Source organism: Apis mellifera, linkage group LG9 (assembly GCF_003254395.2).
Source record: "Apis mellifera strain DH4 linkage group LG9, Amel_HAv3.1, whole genome shotgun sequence".
Lineage (NCBI taxonomy): Eukaryota > Metazoa > Arthropoda > Insecta > Hymenoptera > Apidae > Apis > Apis mellifera.
In genome coordinates, this window is record NC_037646.1 from 1,674,426 (window position 1) to 1,699,600 (window position 25,175).

The 25,175-nt window shown below is 22.6% G+C and overlaps 3 protein-coding genes and 1 long non-coding RNA gene across 9 annotated transcripts; 1 reads left to right on the forward strand and 3 right to left on the reverse strand.

Annotated features, from left to right (window-relative positions):
• Window positions 1-331: 331 nt before the first annotated feature.
• Window positions 332-5,981, reverse strand: LOC409144 (H(+)/Cl(-) exchange transporter 3). Of its 3 annotated transcripts, XM_006571948.3 has the most exons (12): window positions 5,759-5,981; window positions 5,532-5,587; window positions 3,689-3,798; window positions 3,428-3,608; window positions 2,978-3,327; window positions 2,743-2,904; window positions 2,389-2,676; window positions 2,125-2,307; window positions 1,822-2,036; window positions 1,150-1,710; window positions 679-1,056; window positions 332-593 (listed from the first exon to the last, which is right to left on the reverse strand). In XM_006571948.3, the coding sequence occupies exons 3-12, from the start codon at window positions 3,785-3,787 to the stop codon at window positions 503-505; spliced, it is 2,508 nt and encodes an 835-aa protein (XP_006572011.1). In that variant the 5' UTR covers window positions 3,788-3,798; window positions 5,532-5,587; window positions 5,759-5,981; the 3' UTR covers window positions 332-502. The 3 variants fall into 3 exon arrangements, with proteins under 3 accessions (XP_006572011.1, XP_006572010.1, XP_016772804.1); XM_006571947.3 differs by lacking the exon at window positions 5,532-5,587; XM_016917315.1 differs by lacking the exons at window positions 3,689-3,798; window positions 5,532-5,587; window positions 5,759-5,981 and having other exon boundaries at window positions 3,419-3,608.
• A 394-nt stretch (window positions 5,982-6,375) lies between these two features.
• Window positions 6,376-14,923, reverse strand: LOC725563. Its single transcript, XM_026442947.1, has 22 exons — window positions 14,767-14,923; window positions 14,546-14,703; window positions 14,212-14,472; window positions 13,504-14,145; window positions 13,264-13,426; window positions 13,048-13,180; window positions 12,394-12,980; window positions 10,265-10,522; window positions 10,063-10,194; window positions 9,660-9,990; window positions 9,512-9,556; window positions 9,308-9,433; window positions 9,061-9,219; window positions 8,792-8,920; window positions 8,414-8,598; window positions 8,215-8,323; window positions 7,889-8,110; window positions 7,528-7,742; window positions 7,237-7,456; window positions 6,895-7,078; window positions 6,680-6,782; window positions 6,376-6,605 (listed from the first exon to the last, which is right to left on the reverse strand). The coding sequence occupies exons 1-22, from the start codon at window positions 14,845-14,847 to the stop codon at window positions 6,495-6,497; spliced, it is 4,554 nt and encodes a 1,517-aa protein (XP_026298732.1). The 5' UTR covers window positions 14,848-14,923; the 3' UTR covers window positions 6,376-6,494.
• Window positions 14,924-18,003: 3,080 nt separating this feature from the next.
• Window positions 18,004-24,404, forward strand: LOC413984 (serine-rich adhesin for platelets). Of its 4 annotated transcripts, none has more exons than XM_006571942.3 (6): window positions 18,004-18,332; window positions 19,077-19,264; window positions 19,491-19,612; window positions 19,743-19,895; window positions 20,237-20,595; window positions 20,683-24,404. In XM_006571942.3, the coding sequence occupies exons 3-6, from the start codon at window positions 19,492-19,494 to the stop codon at window positions 24,235-24,237; spliced, it is 4,188 nt and encodes a 1,395-aa protein (XP_006572005.1). In that variant the 5' UTR covers window positions 18,004-18,332; window positions 19,077-19,264; window position 19,491; the 3' UTR covers window positions 24,238-24,404. The 4 variants fall into 4 exon arrangements, with proteins under 4 accessions (XP_006572005.1, XP_006572006.1, XP_006572007.1 ...); XM_006571943.3 differs by having other exon boundaries at window positions 19,088-19,264; XM_006571944.3 differs by having other exon boundaries at window positions 18,005-18,136.
• On the reverse strand, window positions 19,139-19,754 carry LOC113218977. The gene is made up of 2 exons (XR_003305283.1): window positions 19,486-19,754; window positions 19,139-19,354 (listed from the first exon to the last, which is right to left on the reverse strand). It is a non-coding gene; the product is annotated as an uncharacterized LOC113218977 (long non-coding RNA).
• Window positions 24,405-25,175: the final 771 nt, after the last annotated feature.

Here is a 25,175-nt window from a genome sequence, read left to right on the forward strand (position 1 = left end):
ACACGCCATTCTATCTATGTAACATATTTATTTCTAAATGTATTAGAATTTGGTTTCATTATTAATTTAACTATAAAAATTCATTTCATTTATGATATAAAGTTTTTAAATATAATATATATAACATATTACATAGTATAATAATCAAATAATATATAAAGATTTATAAACATATTGAATTAAAATGAAAATCTAAGAAATTATAAAAAATATTGAGCACTATTCCACGTTTTAATTGTAAAAGAAAATTTTTTTTAGCGTTGTGAATAAAAGTTGAATTGAAAAATACCATAATAAAACATAAAACATAAAACTCGCAAAGTGCAGTGAGTTAAAATTGTTTTACCTATTTATTTTTAATTACTAATAATTAAAACAAACATTAACAGTTATATGAAAATATCAAAACCATACTATTGGCATAGTGTATCCAATTTTTTTGGTTAATACCATGCATTATAAAACAATGTATCTGTCATACATATATTTTTTTATATAAATTTTAATTAAACAATACAGAATTAGGATCTTCGTTGTCAAGTTGTTTCACGTGTCTCAATACATCCTTCTTTGTAATAACTCCAAGTAATCGACTATAAAAATAAATAAGTGAAAAATAAATATAATTTTGTATTACGCATATAACAAATAATATGTATAACAATAAAAATTAATTACCCATTATGTGTAACAAGTGTTTGTCTTAATCCCAATTTTCTGAACATATCAACAACAGTTTCCATAGGTGTTTGGTCAGTAATTGTTATTGGAGCCATATCAAGAATTTTTTTTAATTTAAGCGGTGGAGGAGAGTGATTTTGAATATTATTTCCATTTGTAAATAAAACCAGTGATTGTCCAGTAATTTCCTCTGTCATACGTTTAGCATTTGCTATTGCAAGATTTAAATCTCTTCGTAATACAAAACCAACAAGATATTGCGATTCTTTTGAAACTATCACGGGGAAACCATTATGTTCCGTTTCTTTTAATAAATTTTCAACATCTTCAACTGTCATTGAATCTTGAGTAAGCACATGCAGAGCTTCATTGCGTCTAAAAAAAAATTAAATTTTATAAAGAAAAACTATAAATATTAAATTAAAAATATTTTACAAAAATATATTTTAATAATAATAATACAATTACTTTGGTTGCATGACATCAGCCGCTAAAGTAGTATGTTGAAATTCGTCTTTACTATCAAGAAATGGATATCCATTCAAACCAATATGAGCATCATAAATTCCTTGTTTTCCAAGAGCATCACCAACCCATTTACTTGCCATAGCAGCTGCCATTAACGGTACAATATATCGTACGCCTCCAGTTAATTCAAACATTATTACAACAAGAGAAACAGTCATTCTAGTAACACCACCAAGAACCGCTGCGGCACCAACCATTGCATATAATCCAGGTGTTATGCAATCAACACCAGTTGAACATGCTTCGCTAAATATCCAAATATGTGGATAATTGTATGCAAGTTGTTCCATTCCAATCCCAACAATACGTCCCATTATCGCTCCCAAACAAAGTGATGGAATAAATAATCCACAAGGTACTTTCATGCCGAACGTAAATATTGTCATAACAAGTTTTAGAATTAATGCTAAAACGAGAAGCCATATAGCTTTATAAACTCCAGGACCAGCTGCTGCAACTTCAATCGCTGATTTTACAGCAGTAAAATTTCTATTATAATCACTATATGAACAAAAAAAAAGAAAAGAAATTTATATAAATAAAAAAGAAGAAAAGTATTATATTTTAAAATTAATTTTAAAAATTAATAAGAAAACAAATTTTTTTACAAACCATAAAATATCTGCATTTGATACTCCACATTGTCTAAATAATAAATAAATGAGTTGACTTGTACTCATTCGAGTATATGGATTTGGATATCCAATAACTGCAGTTGCAACTGTCACTATTAAAACTTCAGTAACTGGATATTGACCCAATTTTGAAGTTTTACGATATCGACACCAAAATAAATTTGCTTTAATAAATAAAGTAGCAATCACGCCCTATAAAAAATAGAAAAAAAAAAGAAAAAGATTATAATTTAACAATATTTTAATTAAAAAAAAAAAATTTACAGAAAGATAAACTTACACCAATTATTCCGAGCATGACAAAAGGTATTAATTCAAAAAATATCCATGGTTTATTATATTCAACATAAAAGAGCACTGAATGCTCATTACCAAATGGATTTATGGATCGTAAAATAAAAGCAGCTATCAAGGCACAAAAAAATGATCTCCATAAAGTTTTTAAGGGAAAATAATAGCTCACCTAAAAAAGTTCACAAATAAGTTATACCCTAAAAGTTCACAATTCTATTCAATTATATATTAAATTTTTTTTATTACATACCTCTTCAAGACTAAAAAGAACACCTCCAATTGGAGCACCAAAAGCAACTGAAACTCCTGCAGCAGCTGCTGCTGATAAAATTTCTCTTTTCTTTGCTTCATTTCTACCATATTTAGGAAAAAGATAAGAAAATATGTTTCCTATGCAACAAGCTATATGAACCATTGGTCCTTCTTTGCCTAAATTTAAACCTGCTGAGACCGATAGAATCAAACCTACTGATTTAATTATTAATGTCCATTTCCCCAAATATCCACGAATAATAAATCCACTTAGAATGGTTTTTATCTAAAAATTTTTAAATATAATTTAAAAGTCATTATATATTTTATTTTTTTTTTTATTTTCATATACCTCAGGTATTCCTGAACCACAAGCATATGGTGCAAACATTCTTACTAATGAAGCAGAAAGTGAAGCAAATAAAAGAGCCCAAGCAATGTAGAACATATACGAGATCATGTAAGGTCCTGCACCATCTTTTGATTGACTAAATACTTCTGGCCATGTCCACCACTGAAAAAAATTATAAAATAAAGAATTTAAGCATTACAAAATAAAAGAAAAAATAATAATAAACCAAATGTACCTGAGAACAGTTACCACCATCAAAAGTTGTTTCATTATAACTCCAACAACATTGTTCTTTGTTTAACCAAAATGCTTGTGGACATATGCCAAATTTTAAATCAGTCATCCAGGAAGCCCCTATATCTATGATACCTGCTGCAACTCCTGTAAAGAGACCAACTAATAAAACACAAAGCCATCCAGACCAAGCATCATGAGCTCCTTTAATTAAACCCCAAATGGAATCATGTTTTTTCTTCACAATATATCGATGACGCATTCTATCTCGGGCGATATCTCGCTGCCAATCAATTGTATGGAAGTCATCATATTGTCCAATACCAGGAATGTCATCAGAATCAACTGAAACTAAAATAATAAAGTAATAAAATGTAATAAAAAATACATTACATTTTTTATATACATTTATTATACATTAAAAAGCTAATATTATAATTACATTACTCACTGTGAGAGGAAGCATCATCTATACGAATATGTTCTGAAAGAACAGTGTTCTGCCCGTGATGAGAATTTACATTATTAACCTCCAGCATGTCGTCGTCACTACTTAGATTAGTATCACCTGCAGTAGTTCGATTTCGAGATCGTGCATCCTCTACGAAGTATACATCATCTGAATTTTCAATCTATAATTAATCAAATTTTTATTATTATTATTTATATTTTTTTTATTATTCTTTTGCTTAATTTTTCTTTCATAATTTACCTTAGTATCAACTGACTGATATGTAGTTAATGTATGTTGATGGTTTTGTGGAATTGTATTGTTCGATAAAGTTGTACCTTTCAATGGAAATTTCTCCATGGCATTGCAACCTGTAAAAAAAATTAAATATATCCATGTTTAATATATATTTATACATATACATATATACATATAATAAATATATATATATTACACATGATTTGAATAATATATTTATACATGATTTAAAAATATGAAATATTTGTTTAATTTTTGCATCAAATAAAAATTAATTTCATCATTATAAATAGTAAATATAAAAATACAACTTGTTTACTTTTATTACCAAACATCCTATAAGATTGGAATAATAATAAAAATGCGATAATTTAAAGAAATTATTTATTTTGTAATGTAACTGAAATTTCACACAGTATTGATTGTAATCATATGCATTGTAATAATATAATCCATTAACAACACAATACAATACAATACAATGTATTAATAGCATAGTATGTGGTTCTGACTGTAATACTATTAAGTATATTAGAAATATTATCTTATAAGAGATTATTTTATATTCAAATTGTATATTTTATTGGACGATATTATAATATTAATGAATAATTCATAAAGTCTATCTTAAGTCTATCTAAAGTATAATTTTTGAAATACATTGTATTATATTTTATCAATTTATTATTTAAAATAATATTAATTAAAATAATTATTTAAAATAAAAATGAAATTGTTTAAAGAAAAAATGATAATAATATATCAAATATTTAATAATATTTTAGATTTTATAAAATATATAATTTTTATAAAAATTGATTTTATGCATCTTAAATTGAATTTTTAATAATTTTTTTTTATATATAATATATTATTTTTAATAATTTTTTTAATATATAATATATATTTTTTAATATAAATAATATTATAAATATTATATTATATAATAATTATACACACTTTGTAAATTACTTTTAATAATTACACTTTTAATCATAAAATCAAAGATGATATATAGATTATAAATAAAATAATAAATAAAATAATAAATAATAAAATAATAATATAATAAATAAATGAATAATAAATAAAGATTATAAATAAAAAAAATCTTTTAAGATTAAAAAATACATAGAAAAAAAATATTCAAAAATATAAGCATTTGAGAAAATTGAAAAAAAAATTAAAAATAATATAAAATTTAAGAAAATATATGATACAAATATGAAATAATTTATATAATGTATATTTGATATATTTGATAATTTATAATTTATTACAATCTCTAATAATAAATTGTCAAAAAGAAAATAAATAAAAAAAAGTTTATATAAACTTCTTAATTTTATATATCATTTTATATATTTTATTTAAATATATCTTTAATTATAATCTTTCATTTATAATATAGATACTTATTTTTTTCATAATATAGATAACTTAAAAACATTCATATTCTTATTTTATTATATATATAGATATATCAAAGATAATTTATACGATATTAATTAAAATATTTATTTGATTAATATGCAAAATAAATAGAAATAAAAAATACAATTAATTATTGAAATGAAAAAACAAATACTTTGAAATTATTTTAAAATATAATTTGAACTGATTGATTACAGCATTAAAAGATAACAAAAGATGTTGAAGTGATTGATGAACATACATCAAAAAAGTAATAAATTTTCAATGAAGATCAAGTACCAGCACATTATTTTAATATTTTTATAATTAAATTTGTAAATTTACCTTTAATTTTCAAATATACAATTTAAAAAAGAAAAGAAAAAAAACAATAAAAACAGAAATAGAAATATAAATGAGAAAATTTGATTACTTCAAACAAGTTGAAGGTGAGGTTATCGACATCCATGTAATGTGCAGGAAAAAGTTCTGAAAAAAAGGTTGAAACGAATAGATCTTTAAATATGTCATTGTAGATATTTAATTCTGCTTGAAGACTTTACTATAATGCAATTTCTATTTAATTTCAATCTTTGCTAGGTTAAAATTAACACCGTACTTTCGATAGATTAAATTGTTGAGTTGCTCAATCGTACTTACCATTTTTTCGGGTAGAACGCTTCTCAGTTTTCTGTACATGAATTTCTTTTCTCGTTTTTATTGTTTTAAAATTGAGTTATATCATTTATTTCCTTTAAAGTAAAATTTACTTTGAAAGTACAAATGTCGTTTTAATCGAAGAAAAACTACGAGAATCGACTAAGAAAAGACTTGTCAAAGCATTTTCTTACTCTCTTACTCACACACATATGCACATTTAGTCTCCATTCTTACTCTTTATTTAATTAAATATGTCATTATGCGCCACCTTACTGAATTATATTGAACAAATAATTTATAAGTTCGAAAAATAAAAACTATAAAAAAATATTTCATAATAAAATGATGAAATTAAACTTATAGCAAAAAAATCATATCAATAATTGAAAAATTTTAAAAACTTTCTAAAGATTTTATATTTATTAAAATACTATTGAAATACTTTAAAACACTTGTTTACAATCTTTAGATTTTTAAAATTTATTAATAACTTGAAAAAAACAATTAAAAAATTCAATATAATAATTTATCATATAATAATTTAATATAATTATGATTTTTATATTTTTTATAATCTTTTAAAATGGAAAAGAAAAAAGTTAAAAAAGGACTTCAAGCACAATGAATGGAGAGAACAATTGTATTTTTATTGTCTCTTTTATATTAGTACATTAATAAAAAATTAAAAGATAAAACATACATTCCATCATTTTTCAATGTTATTTTAATACTAATTTTAAATTCCAATTTCCGCACCCCTCATATCTTCTTTTATTGTAGCATTTGTGAAACCCTGATATTTTATAGGATAGGCTAATTGATTTCCTTTATTCCAAGTATAAAGTTCCTAAAAACAAACAAAATTGTAAATTTTAAAGTTCATACGTAATTTATTTCATTTCTTAAATTTTACATATTTACTTTTGTCTTATGGTTATAACTGACTGCTGTAGTTTTATGATAAGGATTTGTGAATGATAAATGAACAGGTATTGTAATATTTTTATATAGATCAAAAGCCAACCTATAAATATATATCATTATATAATTATATAAAATACATTACAAAATATATATTTATTTCATTTTTAAAACTCTAATATTTTTAATTATTTCTTTTCTTTTGAAAGTTTTACCTTATTTTCATTGTTTCTTCTGTAACACTATGAACAGCATAAAGCACTCCTCCAGCAATAAACATTTCTCCAAATTTATGATTGTCTATACTAATATTCCATGCATGTTGAATATTCATGTTAGTTGCATCCATTTTTATGACTACTGTATTATTTGATGGTAATCCATATATTACCCATAATCCTATTAAAAGTAATATAAATTATATGATATTTAAATATAAATTAAAAAAATTATTAAACAAATATAAATATTATAAATAAATAATTTTAAAAATAATATATATACTATATATATACTTTATATTGAAGAAAATATCTTTTTAAATAAATTATAATTACCATTTTCATCTACATTGAAATCAACATAATTAAAATTATGATTCGGTGTATATAGATAATTTTTTGTATTTACTAATAATCCTGGAAGATGTAATTCACATCGTGAAAATTCTTTATCACATACTTGATCAGAAATAGAATGGAGATTAAAACGAAAAATTGAAGATCGATTTATAGGATTATAAAAAAAAGATCTATTGTATACTACATGTCCATTTCCCTGAAAATAAATTTAATATAAAAAATCATAATACATTATGATAAAAATATTATTTATTATAAAAATATTACTTGAAATGGATATGGTAATGCAATAGAATATGAACTTGCATTTTTAAAATGATCTTTTGATTTATATTCAAAAATAAAAGAAGTTTCATTTTTTCGAGTAACCCAAAGTTTTTCCGGATAAATATCAGATTTAAATGTATCATGCATCCAACTTCCATAATGATCATCCATAGTACCTTTTAAAACTGGTTTTCCTACTGCTTCTATTATACCATCTATTAAATTAAATATATTATATAAAATTATCTCTATAAAATTAAATAATAAGAAATAAATTTTATAGTTATTATAATATATATACATTTTATAGTTATATATCTGAAGTTATATTTTTAATGAAAATAAAAAATAAATCTATTACCTGCTAATCTCGGTGGAAGTCCACTAAAAGTAACATTTTTCAGTGGTTGAATATTTAAATATTCAGCGATATCTGTAAAAGTACATCTTAAAACAGGACAAGCAGCACAAGTTTCATGTGGTGCACAAAGTTCTTCTAAATCAACATGTTGCGGTGCTGGCTTTCCATATGTAATATATTGCTGTTTTCCTATTTTTGATTTTTCCATATTTTTTATATCATCTAAAATATCTTAATATTATTCATTTATTATCATTATTAATTATTCGTTTATTTATTTATTTGAATTTAAAGAGATAAATAAATGTTTATCATAAATATATTACCATTAACTATAAAAGAACCTTTAGTAGTATCAACATCATTTTTAACAACACAATAATAGGTACCATGATCAACTGATGTTATCTTTGTAATCTTCAAACGCATTTTAAGCTAAAAAAATAATTAAAAATAAAAATAAATAGAAATATAATATAAATATTAAAGTATTATTATTATATATATTTTATATTTATTTCTTACTTTATACATATCTTTTCTATCATGAATTTCAAATCTGTATTTGTCAGACATTTTGAGACGACGACCATCTTCACGTTCCCAATAAGTAATTGGCTCTGGAAATGCCTCGACTTCACATTCTAAAACTGCAATGCTTTGACTACGTACATGAATCATTTGATTACGTATTCGAATAAAAGGAGAAACTGAAAAATAATTTTTCTTTATTTCTTATTACTATAAATAAATAAATGAAATATATAAACACATATAGAAAATTTATATATTTAAATATTTAAATTTTAATATTTATATAATTATTTTATATTTATATATAAATATATATTTATATATAAATTTTAATATTTATATAATTATTTTATATTTATATATATTTACATTTGACTTGAAGTTTAAATTTTTTAAATGCTCTAGGTGGAACTCCATTATCAGCAACACAAGTATATTCTCCCATATGTTCTCGATTAACTACGCTGATATTAAATGTATGTCCAATTATAGAAGTCACTATTTAATAAATTACATATTTATTATATAAAACAACATTTATAATAATTTAATTATTAATAGATTAGATTAATTATTAATAGATTAATAAGATTATATTAATATTATTAATTATTAATGTAATTAAAATTTTATATTACCATGCCAAGATCCTATAGGAATGATAATACCATCACTTCTAAACCATTGAACAACAGGTTCAGGTTTACCACTTGCTGCACATTTTAATCGCAAATTTGTCCCTTCATAAACAGAAATTAATCCAGTAGAATTTAATGTTACAGGTAACATTCGATCATCTAAAAAATTTTATAAAATATAAATTTTATAAAAATATAAAAAGTAAATTTTCAAAATATAATTATTGAAAAATAAAAAAATACTTGCCCAATATAGAAGGAGGAATTAATAAATCATCAGTATTATAATTATTCATGTTCACCTTCCAGGCTGTTATCCCTGGTTTGCCATCTTGTCCTGGTAAGCCTGGTCTACCAGGAGGACCCATTTCTCCTAAAGTTGTTCACATCATCAACGTATCTTTTTTCATCCACGTGCAATTAGAGCGAATTTAAAATAAGATAAAGTTACCACGCGGTCCAGGTGGTCCTTGTGGTCCCATTTGACCTGGCCTTCCTAAAGAGAAAATATATTTATTATAATATAATATTATATTTTTAGAACATATATAAATATATTATAGCTAATATATAAAAGATTTTAGATAAAAAATGCATACCATCTGTACCATTACGTCCAGGCCGACCAGGAGATCCATTTAATCCTGGTTTACCATTTATTCCAGGTAATCCATCTAAACCACTACGTCCAGGAATTCCATCAAGACCAGGTTCTCCGGGGATTCCATCTCTTCCATCAAAGCCAGAAGGTCCTATATCACCTTTTGGTCCACGAGGACCAGGAGGACCAGTTAAACCAGATGATCCTTTTGGACCTTGTAATCCAGAAATACCTGGTTCTCCAGGAGCACCTGGACTTCCTGGTGCTCCTGGTAATCCTGGTGGACAGTATTTCATTGATGACCGACAAAAATTTTCAATTGCATCAAGCTAAAAAACAATATCTATAATTAAAACTTTTATATTATTAATTTTTTAATTAAGAAAAAACGAATATTTAACCTGTACACGAGTATCTGCATTTAACCATACCCAATCATGTCCAACAGGAGTAATCGGAGAAGATGCTGACTTTGCTATGGGAGATGAAGTTACTTTTTTAGATTCTTTTAATGTATCTTTTTCTTGCCAAATCTAAAATATAAAAAAAATATATATAAATATAAAATATAATTTTTAATATAATATATATACTCATACATACTCTGGATGTATCTGAAACTTTATTATCTTCTGTCACAGGCAATGCACTACTTCGTTTTCTTCGTATCAATTTTTCACTTTCTAAAAAGTCTTGTTTTTGCATAATAAGAACATTTGTTTCCACATGAGCCACATAAGTATAAAGATAGATAGATGTTAAAAATTGCACTAAAAATTGAATTAAAATAAGAAACAGAAGACTCCATGGTTGCAATATCCAATGAGTAGATTTCATAGAAGTTTTCTTTTCCATAATTATATGTTATATTATTAGAAATCTTTAAAAATTATTTATTTATCACTTTAATAATAAAAGATATTATATTTAACTTATTAAAACTTATTAAAACTTCTGAAGAGCCTTATATCTGTATATCAAACAAATTAGAAAGAAGGGGAGAGCAAACAGATTCAAATTGTCTGATTGGTTACTATTAAGTAATTTAATAGAACACTAAATTTCTCTTAGATACAACTTTCATTCATTTGAGAGTTTTAAACTAGCGAAATAATATTTAAAAGAAACCAATTGATTTATTTATATATAAATAATATTTTGTCAAATATTAAATACAAATATAATATTTTTAAATACTTTATAAATATATAATGACAAATATATCGTTTATTTATATAATAAACATAATAACAAATTAGGTAAATATATAAAAAATACTCATCTTGCAATTACTTCAATTTAAACTAATAAACCTAGACTTTTTATCAGTGATCAGTGATCAGTCATTATTCATCACTATCACAGCCGGCAAACAATGATATTTTGATAATTACGCATGCGCGATTACATGTGTATACTTACATATGTAAATAAGAATTCTTTTTATTAAAAAAAACAATTAAGTATATAATCAAATAATTTTTACTTTTATATTACATATAGCGAAAAATTTAAAGCAATTAAATTCTAAATACATATATTAATGTTTTAATTTTATTAGTTATTAGTATATTAAAAATTTAATATATTTTTATGAAGTTATGATAATAATATTTATATAAAATAAATAATTACTTTTATTTTAAATATAAAACAAAGTATCAATATTTCAGATTTATATACAGTAACTCTCAAAAATATTTGAACATTAATATGGAATGCTTAACTTTAACAATCTATATCTTTGTTAATTATAAAAGAAACAAATTCAAATTTGTTTTTGATAGAATATTTATTATACTTTATAAATATATATGAATATAAAATATATAAATAATCAAATTTTTTATTTTTGTTATTTATATTCTATTTCATTATTTATATTGTAAAATTGTATGTTATATATTTTTAAAATATTTTATATAGACACTGAAAAATGAAAATCTATTAATTTATTATCTGAGCATTATAAACAAAAAAAAAACATTCTTAAAATGAGATTCTAAATTTAAATTAAAATAATGAATTCTATGCAGTTATATAAATATTCTTAAAATTTCATTCTTCAAAAATTGAATTATTGAATGGATAAACAATATATATTTAAAAAAATTAATACATATGTTTAAAATAGAAATAACAAAAAATAATTTTTAGTATCTTAGACTGTTTAAAATATATTATAAAATCAAGAAGATATCAAAATCAATATTCAATTTTTTAAAAAAATTAATCAAAAATTTTTTTTTATCTAAATAGTTTTGTGACACGAAAAACAATTATGATTTCATTTAATTTTTAATATTTTATTATATTTAATTAAATAAATTACATATATTTATAAATATAATAAAAATACTCTATTGAAAAAAATAAGTTTGAATTCATTTCTTCTATAATTAATAAAAATATAAATCATTAAAATGAAATATTCCATGTTAGTATCAAAATATTTTTCAAATATTTTGAAGAATCACTACAAATACAAATATAATAATATTAAAATTATTCCTTTAATTTTCCTCATAATTTTTTCCATTAAGTAACATTATTTCTATATTATTATCATTGCTTTTTGTTTTTATTTCCACATTGTAAGTATTTGCCTACAAAATATATAAGAATTATTAGAATTTAAATTAAAATAGAATATAAAGAATAGAATAGAATATAATATAAAATATAATAGAAATTCTAGAATATAATTAGATTATAATAAAAAAATAAAATACCAATTGTAGTGAAGCTAAGAAATATCTAGCTACTTCATAAGCAGGTTTGTCTTGAACAATAGTATCAAAATTAACTGTTTTTTGTTCTAATGTTTGTAATTCTTCTATTATACGTGATGAATAATCATGAATTCGAAATGTAGGTCTTGTTTCAACTTCGGATAATTTTGGTTGCAAAGAGGCATGCCATTTTGCTACAGTTTGATCTAATTCTGTTGTAACATTAGATTCTTCAAAAATTTCTTTCATTTTATGCTCAATTAATGTTTGATAATCTGGTAACGAATAGGACAAATTAATGTCCGATATTGAAGTTTCACACCAATTATTACTTGAATCAGGAGATTTTACAGAAGTATCAAGTGAATTTTGATAAATTATTGAATGTAATACATTATCAGTAGGTGAAGAACTTCTACTTGTTATATTTTCTGTATTATTTTCAATTGAATTATTTTGATTTTGAAACGTACGAAAATCCAATAAATCAGTAGCATTCGTTACAGTTTCATATCGAAAATTAACATTTTCTCTTTCTGTACCATTTAGACATTCATCAAAATTTTTCATAAAATCTTCTATTTCCTCTGTCAATAAAATACATTTTTTTATATATAGTAATTTTAAAGCATAAATTATTTTAATATAACTTACGTTTTTGTAAATGTTTAAATTTTTGTTTCATTTGTAAAGTAGTATTTTTTTTTGTAAGTAATTTTGTTTCACGCAAAACCAGTTTTGTTAAACATTCGCGTTCACATAATTTTGATGTAAATTTACGTTTTTTCTAAAATAAATAGATATATAAATACATATAAATAAATATTCAAAATTTTAAAACAAAAAATATGAAAATTGATCAATACATACGGAACCAAATTTTGTTTCCAAGAATGAAATATAATCTGGAAGTTTTAAAATAGATGAATTATCACAAAAAACATGTTTTATTCCTTGAATAAGTGGCATTGGCTTCCAATCACATTCATTTATATCATTTACAGAACATATAGACATTTTTGTTGTTTGATTCCTAATAAAAATATTAATATTTTCATTGATTTAATATCATGAATTGTAAAATTAATAAAATAGTTTTCTAAGAGGTACCCTCTTTTCCATGTATTAGGTAATTCTTCTTTCCATCTTATGTTATCCAAATCATTTAATTCGAAAATTTCATTCTCTTTAAAAATATCTATTTCTTTATTATGTTTTATTTGATCGTTAGTTTCAAATTGTATATGTTTAATATTATTTTGATTATCCTTTTTTATTTGATTTACTTGTATAGAATCTTCAGTTTGGGATTGTTTTTTAATTTGATTCATTTCTTTGAAATTGTGAATTGAAATCTTTTCATCATTATGATCTTGTATTATAGATTGCTCAGTATCTTGTTTCTTTGATTCATTTTTTTTAGTAATAGTTTGTTTTAAATTACTATTATTAGCAAATGAACTTTCACAATTATTATTTATCACATTTTCTTTGCCTATTTGTAATTCATTTATTGATAAATCATTTTCCATTGATGAAAAATTTTGTTCATTTTCAAGTTCATCATGAATAGATTCATTATCATTTAATGAAGTACTTGTATAATATTCTGAAGTTCTAATATCAGAAGTTTTTGGTTCTGAATATGAATTCAATGAATTTTTTCCTTCATACGAATCAAGTATACAAGTAAAATCATATGGTGTTAATTCATCTATCAACATTCCATTTGTATTTATAGATTGATTACACCTTAAAATTATAAGTAAGATATTATATAAAAAATTAACTATAATAAATTAAATAAAAGAAAATTACCGAAAATCATATTTTTTTCCAATAACTTCTCCTAAAACATCATATACTTGAATAGGGATACATAATTGAGTCACACCATTTTCTAATTGTGTAAATCGATGACTTAATAATTTAATTTTTTTTTCTTGAAAATGATGTTTCTTGTTAATATGTTTTCCAATATCTTTTTCTAAGTCAATAATTACAAAATTTTTAAAATCAATGTAAGCTTTTTTTAAAATTTTTTTCTCTTTACACATAGATTTTTTTATTTCTTCTTCTCTAATAGAAAAATAAAAAAAAAATTATTGATTATAGTACATATACTGTGATTAAGTTTAAAATAAATAATTACTCATAGTTAAAAAATGTTTGTTTTAAAACTTCTGTCTCGTTAAGTAAACGTTCAATTCTTCGTACATATACATTAGTTGAATTTTGAAGAACAAGTGCTGCTTCTCCAAAGTTAATGTTACATGGTTCTTCTAATAAAGCATAGTATTCCTCTAAGATCTAAAATAATAGATAATATTTTCTTTTATATTTAATTATAATAAATTTAATATCATAATATACCTGAGATAATGGAAATTTCCAATCAGCAAGATCCTTGGCTGGTTTCATAAGTTTTATACTAATATCTTGTAATGTAACCATTTTATAAATTTAATTTCTGATATTTTAACAAAATTGAATATATACAAATATTTTCTCCTATTTTAAATAAATAATAATGATTAGGATTAAGTGAAAAATTATGAAACATTTATATGAAATAAAATCATTAAATCTTAATATTTAAAAGGAAATATGTTAAAATTTTATACATATTTTTTTAATATTTTACTAGCAATTATCTAGAATAGTTTGGACATAAATCATAAATTATAAAAATAATAGAATATGAATCATACTGAATTATTTAAAATCTTATTTCTTATAAATCTTATTAATATTTTTATTATATACTAAAATAATAATTAAAATTTAAATCTACGATCTAAAATAAATTTATATTAATATTTTAAATATTTTTATTTAAAATAATAAAAACATTTAACTATTGCAAAAAGAAAATAAAATTTTATCTAATATTTCATGTATATTAGATATTGTATTTTTACGTTTAAAATTTCTAATGTATCATATTGAATTCAATTAAAAAGTAAAAAAAAAGATAAAAATTTTTAAATCAAATTTTAATTTAATTAAAATTTAAAATAAAATATTTACTTATATTATATTTTTACTTTTTTTTTTTGAAAAAAAAAAAATTATCTGAAATAAATTCTTCTATTCTATTCATATTTTAATGAAAATAATAAAATAAAATTTTATTACATAATTAAAAATTATGTAAATTTAAAATTAAATTAAATTTTGAATTTGTAAATTAATATCATAAATGTACATTAATTCTGCATTATAGATATAAATATAAATCACAGTCTATTTTAGATAGATATCTAGAGTGAGAATAAATTCGGCAACAATGTTTGAACTTTCACTTTGATATTCAAGTTACTAGAAATTACTAGTTTTGAACTGCTAGGTTTTTCTATAATTTCATGAAATGTTTACTTCTAGCAATATAGGTATGTTATGATAAATTACATAAATAAAAATACATTATAATTATAGTATGCGCAATATAATGTTTTTTTTGCACATATAAATTATTTTATTTTTTTTTGTATAATACAATTGATTAATGATTAACTAAAATAAAAATTTTCAAATTCTTATTCTATATTTTATTTTAATTTTTAACAATTATATAATACATTAATAAAATAAATAATTATTAATAATAATACATTATATATAACTGAAATATATGTATAGTAATATTTGTTTTTAATATTCTACTTTATTTGACTTATAATGTTTTGTAATACTTAATATAATTAATTATATAATTTATATTCTATAATAATATACAATTAATATATAATTAATTCAGCTTTTTATGAATTCTTCTTATTATTTCTTTACTTACTATCATTTTATTTATACCATATTTATTTTTAATCGATTTAGAAGTTTTAACTTCAATTTTTAAGATTATAAAGAATAATTATTTTATTTTATAAGATTAAAAATAATAAAAATGTAAAATATATCTTATAAAATTAAAAGATTTTAAGATTCTATTAAAAATAACTAATGAAGAAATGTATCAATTTAATGCTATATGGATGTAATTTTTTTATAATATAGATTCAATGTAAATCAGTTATTTTTTTCGCTATATTAATATTTACTTTCATAATATTAAAAATCTTTTTTTCTTTTATTAATTTATACTTTATTATTCATTTCAAAAGCTGCATTTTTATTTAAAAAATAATTTAAACTTACTTTATGTTAAAAAAACTTAAATTAATATAAATAGTTAAAATATATGTAAAATAATCCTAAATCCGAAGTTTATATATTTTTTTTATTATTTTGAATATTTATATTATTTTTACTTCTTCTAATTATAATACTTATTATTATTTAAATATAACTATTAAAAAAATTTTGTACATTAGACTAGTTATTTAGAAGAAATTATATATTTAAAATTCTTATTTACTATAATACATAACCTTTCAATCAGAATTGTCAAGCAAAATTTTATTATTAAAACTATCACTTGAAAAAGCATAAAAAGATTATTGATTATTGAAATTTAATTATTTATTTACAAAAATAATAATGTTTTTAATAAAATTTTAAAAATAAAATAATGTGAAACTTAGAAATAGAAATGGAAGAAATAATAAGTAAATTCTATTTACAATATACTATTAAAATAAAGCAAATACTTTATCGAAGAATATAATATAATATAATAAAATGGAATATTTATTATTCCTTCACATATTTTCATTTTTAAATACTATTATTATCTCGCAAATTTTTTCAGAATTTTTAGATATTAACAAAAGAAATATTGCTAAACTTATTATTATGGTTTGTATTTAAAGTAAGCTATGTTCTATCTTACCATTTTTTTGTTATCATTTTAATAATTAACAGATTGATTTAAATGATTATCATAATAAATTAAAATAAAAAAATTTAATATTAAATTTTATTTTAGTTATTAATTAACATTATTAAAGTATTAAATTTTAACGTTAATATATATTAAATATCATATAAAATTATTATACAAAATAAAGTATAATGTGTTAATCTTTTTCGATTTGATTTAAGAAAGATTATTGATTATTGAAATTTAATTATTTATTTACAAAAATAATAATGTTTTTAATAAAATTTTAAAAATAAAATAATGTTTTTTATAAACAAATACTAATAAAATAACTATTTTAATTATAAATAATTAGAATAATTAACGAATCAAAACTAGAATAAAAATTATTTAATTAGGCCACAAGAGATCAAAGCACTACACATGCGAATAATATTATCTTACCTTTCTTAGTAAAAAATAATCAAAGATCTTCGAATATTAAAAATATAGACAGTAATGTCACTTAATATTGTTTTCAACATTCAAATAATATTCATAATTTTTATTAAACTTAATAAAATATATTTTTATTATTACAATGATTTGTTGCTAATTTTTTTCTAAGGTTTCCTTTTCAAATCTGAATTGAGATTATAGAAATTATTCCTATATATTTATTATATCGATAATATATAATGCCATCTCTGAATTGTATAAAGTACTTAAATAGTCATATCGATGAATGATACCGTTAATCTATAATAATTATTTACAGTATTTATATCTTTTGAAATATTTTCTAGTAAATATAATGTTTTTTGTAATTTACTTATTTTAATTATTGTTTATTTTTCTTTGCTATTTTTTTCTAAAATAAATGGTTAAAAATCTAAATTATAACTCATGTTTTTAGAAATGTCATTGGCATGATTGTTTATCCACCATTTTGTTTTGCTGTCGTCTTCAAAGTTTTTCCTGGTACCGTGGCCTATTTTACAATGGGAACATTCCTAATATAGTCTCGGGACACGAAATGCGACATATGATACATTAATCGATTCTTCTTGACGAGTAGATAATGAAGTTCTAAAACTTTTTTTGAAAGAATATATTTTTTTCTGTAAAAAACAAAAAATTAAAAAGTTAACCTATATGTTCATAGGTAGTCACAAAGGTATGTATATTAGAAAATTGATATATTATTATTAAGAAAAATATAACTAATTGTCATATATAACAAATTTAATTATAAAAAATTGTAGGAAAAAACTAAATATAAGAGACAGATTCTAATCTGAATCATTGAAAAATTATTTTATATGTGCGTTACCAATCGCCTGTCAACGGCTAGATATTTATCTAGCCTAACCAATACTGATGTTTCTTTTGTATTTTAAAGAAATTTGATAATCATTTCAAAAAATTACTTTTTTATGGATTTAAGTGATTACATATATAAAATGAAAAAAATGAAAAGAAAGAGATCAATTGGATTTCAACGACCTTGAAGAAATTGAAGAAAATTAGTTTATGTTAGTGTAAAAAATCAGTCGAAAAAATTAAACAATCTAATATATAAAATGATTGATTATGTTAACATAAACTAATTTTCTATGATTTAAAAAAAAAAATTCAAATCCATTGATGTATAATTCGATTAATGTTATATTGCTACGCTATTGCAATTTAATAAACATAATAATCATTCCTAAAATATTTATTTTAATGCAAAATTTTAATGCAAAAATTTAAAATGAAATTTCTTAGAAAAGATAAATTTCCACAGAATAATTTTCATGATTTTATAATTTATTCATTAAGATAAATCGATTACAATATATCGCATTTTATGTCCTAAGACTATATAATTATTACAATCTTATAATGAATTAAAAAAAAAAGATTGATTCAAATTTAGAAAAATTATAGAATCAGATAACATTCTCTGTGTTGGAAGAGATTTGCTTTTGCTGGACTTACTCAGTTTTTTAATGAATTTCTCATTATGAGGATTCATGAAATATCATCTCGAGTTCTGATCCAACTTTCCTGACTTCTTTAATCAAATGGCAATTATTAGATAAAAATTTTCTCACCATTTAACACGTAAGTTTAATATCTTAATTGTGACATTTAAGTATGATTGTTTCAAAATTCATTTCAGTATATTTTCAATATGCAAATTGTTAAACTTGTCTGAAAAATTATTTTATATTTGTTTGATAATGGTATGTTATATAATTTGATAATGGTATGTTTGTATTGTTATAATTTATGTGGTATTTTCATTGATTGATAATTAAATATAATTAATTTATTTTACTTACTATAGGATGTCAGGTCAGAGTGGAGGGTATCGTTTACGACTATCTAAACTCAACGATCAGCTGACATGTAAATTATGCGGTGGATATTTCATTGATGCAACCACCATTATAGAATGTTTACATTCGTGTACGTGTATTCTTCTGTTGCTTTTCTAATCCTTTTGTTTGTGGTGAATAAATATGCTTTCATCATTACAAAAGAGTTAAGTGATGATTCCAACATATTGATGTAAGCGGCGATTAACGTCGCACTACAGTTTGCAGGAGCTGCATCGTCAAGTATCTGGAGAACAATAAATATTGTCCAATATGTGAGGTACAGGTGCATAAAAGTAAACCATTACTCAATATTCGTCCAGACCATACTTTGCAAGACATTGTGTATAAATTGGTACCTGGATGTTATCAAAGTAAGTATTATAATTAATTATAGAAAAAACTTATAATTCTAATTGAAAAATTCAAAGGAAAAATAATACAAATGATAAAATTTTTAATTTAGGAAATATATAAACATTAATATAAAAAAACTTATATATTTTTCTATATTAAATATAAAATATACTATGTATATATTTTTATACAAAAAAAACACATATACACATAAATTTGAAAAAAAAATTGAAAAAAATGTTTAAATAATTATAGATTATTGAATTTTTTATTTCTAAAAAAAATTAATGTATTTATACAACTTATCTATTGAGTCTGTTAATTAATTTAAATATTTATTCTCATTTATTCATTTCAGATGAAATGAGATGTAGGAGAGAGTTTTACTCGAAACATCCTGAAGCATGTACTCAAGCAACATCTCCAGAGGCAAGAGGAGAACCAATTGAATCACATATATATTCTCCAGATGAATCTCTTAGTTTATCATTAGAATACTTTAGCCCTCCCAAGGATGTTAAAGGAATAGCTGTAAAACCTTTGTTAAGGCGGTATCTACGTTGTCCTGCTGCAGTAACTATTTTTCATTTACAAAAACTTATACGAGCTAAGTATGGTTTAACTGATGCACATCGAGTGGATATTATGTATAAAGAGGAACCATTATGTAGTAATTATACATTAATGGATGTAATGTATATTTATCATTGGAGGCGAGTAAGTATCAAAGATTTATTATTTAAAAATGTTTGAAAGTTTAAACATTTTTTTTTTTTTGTAAATATTATATCATATTCATTTCAGAAAGTGCCATTGCATTTAAGTTACAGAATATTTGAATCTTCTCCTAAACGAATAAAACTTTCAGAAGACAATGTCAATTACAAAACTTCTTTATTCCATGCTGGAATCGATTCTATTGAATCAAAAGAAGAAAAATCAACAAAAAGGGAATGGAAAGAAGTGCAGTTAAAAATTTCTGAAACTGGTATAATGAGTATTACAGATATAACGGACCAACAATTTAAAAAGAATACAAGAGTTGAAGAACCTATTACTAGTGTTGAAATAAATACATCAATAATTGAAGAAAATGGTGATAGAAATAAAATATCTGAAGTCAGTAAAGAAACTAAACATTCTTCAGATAACCAAGATATTAATGAATCTGATATTTCTTTCAAATTAAATGAATTTGATGACCAAAACAGCTTTAATCAAATAGAATCTGTAAAGACGTCGACAAAAGAAATAGAAAATATGATAAATTCTAAACATGAAGAAGAATCGAAAAATCGATCGAATAATAATAATATCGAAGATCAAATAATTTTGCAAAAAAATCATTCGCAAGAAACACAATACATAAATGAACATGAAATTAAAAATAATAATATTGAAAATAAAGATCAAAAAGAATCATCAAAAAATAATAATAATATTCTTACAGAAAAAGTCGAAACTTCTAAACAAAATTCAAGAAGTGAAGTAAAATTTATAAATACGGGATCAAAAATCAATGCTTTAAGTGTAAAATTGCAATTTCAACCGAAAAGTGGACAAATTAGCAGTAGTAATACTTCTTCAAAGAAAATTACAAAAGATAAAAAAATTATATCACAATTGTCTAAAAAGGCAGACATAAAAATTATAGAAAATTTAAAAACTACAGAATTAAAAAATTCTTTTGATACTTCAAAAGAACAAGTTATGACAAATAATTGTGAAGTTACAATAAATAAATCATTAGTTCCATATTGTACTAAAATCATATCACAAAAACCAGTATCTGAATTACAGGATAGTGTAGAACCTATTTTATCAACTTGTTTAAATACCTCAATTAATCCTGAAATAAAAGAAACGGAAACAAACGTAAAAAATGTGCAATCAATTGATCAGAAAGAAGAACATTCTCAAGGAGAAAATACTTTAGAAAAAAAACCAAGTATATCAGATCAAAATTTAACTGAATCTTGTCAAAAAACAAATGAACAAACAAATACTCTTCCTCAAAAATCACCATATACACAGATTGAACCATTACCAAATAATAATTCTGCATCTTTAAATCTTTCAACATCTCTATCTATATCTGCTGGCAATGGAGTTAATTCAGTTTCTACATCAACGATAAGTCAATCTTCATCTACATTTCCTTATACAGTTCAGGATTTAGTAAATAGTACAATGTTAAAACATTCTTTCAAAAATTTAACATCATCAACAACTCAAAAATTATCTGCTACAGTTTCTACAAATGAAGTATCTACATCTTCAGTATCTACATCAGAAAGTCCTTCAGCATTTGCTGTACCTTCTCTGAATGTCTCTTCTACTTTAAAAAATAATTATCCAAGTACAAGTACAAGTACTTCAAAAGAATCCATTACAAAAGCAAATTTAGAAATATCTAATACATATTCAGTGCCTCCTTGCCCTGATGCTATTCCAATTTCTTTAATGAAACCAACAATACGTAAAAATGAATTAATTACGAAAGGTTCTAATTTAAATGAAATTTGTGCAAAAATTGGAGCTTCAGGCTCAAAAATTAATGATATTTGTGCTAAAATTGGAGAAAATTCTAAAGAAAAAAACAAGACAGAAGCAAAAAATAAATCTGATATTCCAGATTTATTAAAAATTGGTAGAAAAAATGGTTCATCCGCAATTACTATTGATTCTACTAATAAGCATCAGCAACATGCAAATATTCCAAATGTACCCCTTTATTCACCTAGTAGCAATGCAATCACAACAGAAAGTAAAAATATTTATTCAAATGTAAAAGATAGTGTTAGAGCTACTTCATCAGTAACTACTTCTTTAATAGTAACATCGCATTCTTTACAAAAAGTTCTTTCTGTTTCAAAAAAGCAAAGTCAAGTAATGGGTTATAAGACTCTTCGTGATCCTCCAAGATGCTGGAATCCTACACTTTCCAAAAACAATTATGTAGCAGTTAAAAATCAAAGTAAAGAAACGCAAAATCAATTACATCAAACTGTACTTTTTGAAAGAAGTAAAACAATTCAATCTAAACCTGCTAAGATTTTTAAAAGAAACATGTTAAGATATTTAGGCAATCCTGCTTCTGGAGTGAAACCAATATATGGTATTGGTAATGAATGTAAAGAAAAAGAACAATCGACAATGACATCAACAACAACTACAAATACATCTAGTAATTCCAAAAATGGAAATTTGAGTATGATGAAGATAGATCCTAAAACTTTATCTCCAATTGTTTCAACAGTTAATTCACCTATTGTTTCACCACCTCCATATTCTCCTAGTGCAAGGAATTATTCAAATCCTCCATTCTCAAGAGATATTTGTAGAAGTACTGGTTCATCAATATCTCCTAAAAATTCTCCAGTAAATATGCTTTCTACGAGTCCTTTTATACCCTCTCCAACACCAAATATGAATCCTGGATTAATTTATCCTCATTTTCCACCACCATTCCCAGATACTAATAGATTTCCAAATCCTTTGATACGTTCACCAATAGGAATTCCATCTCCCAGTGCCTTCCATAGTAATTTACCTCCTTCAATTAATAAATTATATCAACGATCTAGTTATATTCCACAAACTACTGGTTTTTCTCCTGTTTCACAACCTCCAACAGTTCAGAGAATACCACCAAGCACTTATTCTTCACCCAAATCACCTAAAACTACCTCTTTAACAGCAATTTCTCCTGCATCATACAACTTGGTCAAATCTGAAACACAAACAATTGCAACATCTCTTGAGACTAATAATCTGCTTCTTCCAGAAAATACATCACAGGAAGATGTCAGTGCATTTAATTTGTCTAAGACTGGAAATTTTTGTAATACAGAGACTGTTAAAATACCAACAGAAACAGTTCGAAATTCTAAATCAACTTCACTTTCTCCAAGTTCAAATATTGGACAGAATAAAAACACATTGATTATTAATTCGAAGAATAAATTAGAAACATCTTTACTAGGTACTGGCGATCAAGATCAAAATAAAGAACGATTGGAAAAAGAAGTTACAAAATGTAAAGAACAAAATTTATATCTTTCAAAAGGACAAAATTCAGAAAAAGGTCGATTGGATGAAAATATTGACAATGTAAATACAAAGAAAGAAAAATCAATTTCTCAAATTAATGGAGATCTTACCAGTGAAAATAAAAACGAAATAGTAATTGATAAGGTTACAGAACAACAAAATGAAAAAAATGAAACAAAGACAGCACAAGTATCGGAAAAAATTATTGAAAAAGAAGAAATAGAAGAATCCAAAAATGAAAAGTGTGACAAAACCGAAGAACAACAGAACAATTCTGAAATTCAAAATAACAAAGCAAAAACATAAATTTTGTATTAAATAATTATATGTACAAACTTATATGTTTTTGCACTAAAATATTTGGATGTTTTATTTCAGACAAAACATTTTATCAAATTGTAATTCTTTATATTTCCGATAAATTTTTCCATAATATTACTACTATGAAACGAATTCAATAATTATTACAATTTTGAAATCGCAAAACATTAAACATATTAAAATATTATGTTTAATATATCGTCAATATTAAATTTTTACTTTGTGATTAAAAATTGTAATAATTATAGAAATATTTCTTTAATTTGAACAAAAAAAAAAATGACTAAATATATTCAAACCTATATTCAATATAAGAATTGTATACAGATTACATAGAAAAAATACTGCGTATAAATTAATCATATTTATGTGACAAAAGTTTTTATAATATAATTTCACGCAGTTTGTTAGTTTATATTATTTATCATATTTTTGAGCAGATTCATTATTATTTGTTTCTGAATATATCTTAGTCAACTAAATATGTAACCAAAGCCTCGAGAATTAATCTAATGTTCTAAGTAGATTTAGTCAAAATAAAGTTTTTCGAGATTGGCTCTTTTTTTGCATACTCTCTTTTTAAAAAAAAACAACTATAGTAAAATGTCCGAGGCCTTATCACAATAATCTTATATGAAATAATGTTAGGAAATCAAGAGCAAGATCGTTGTTAGATGATTTAAAAAATGAGAAAAAGTATTACACTATAAGTGATTTCTCTCTTTCCAGCTTAATTAGTTAATATTATCGATGTGTCGCATCGCACCGAATTATTAAAATAGCACGCATGGATAAAAAGTCCATTATTAATTTTAATAAGTGCCGGAAAGAAAGAAAGTTAATGTATAGATAAATTTTTCATATTGGACGATCTTTTTTTCTTTTTAGATACATTTACTTGTAAATAGTGTATAATGATTCGA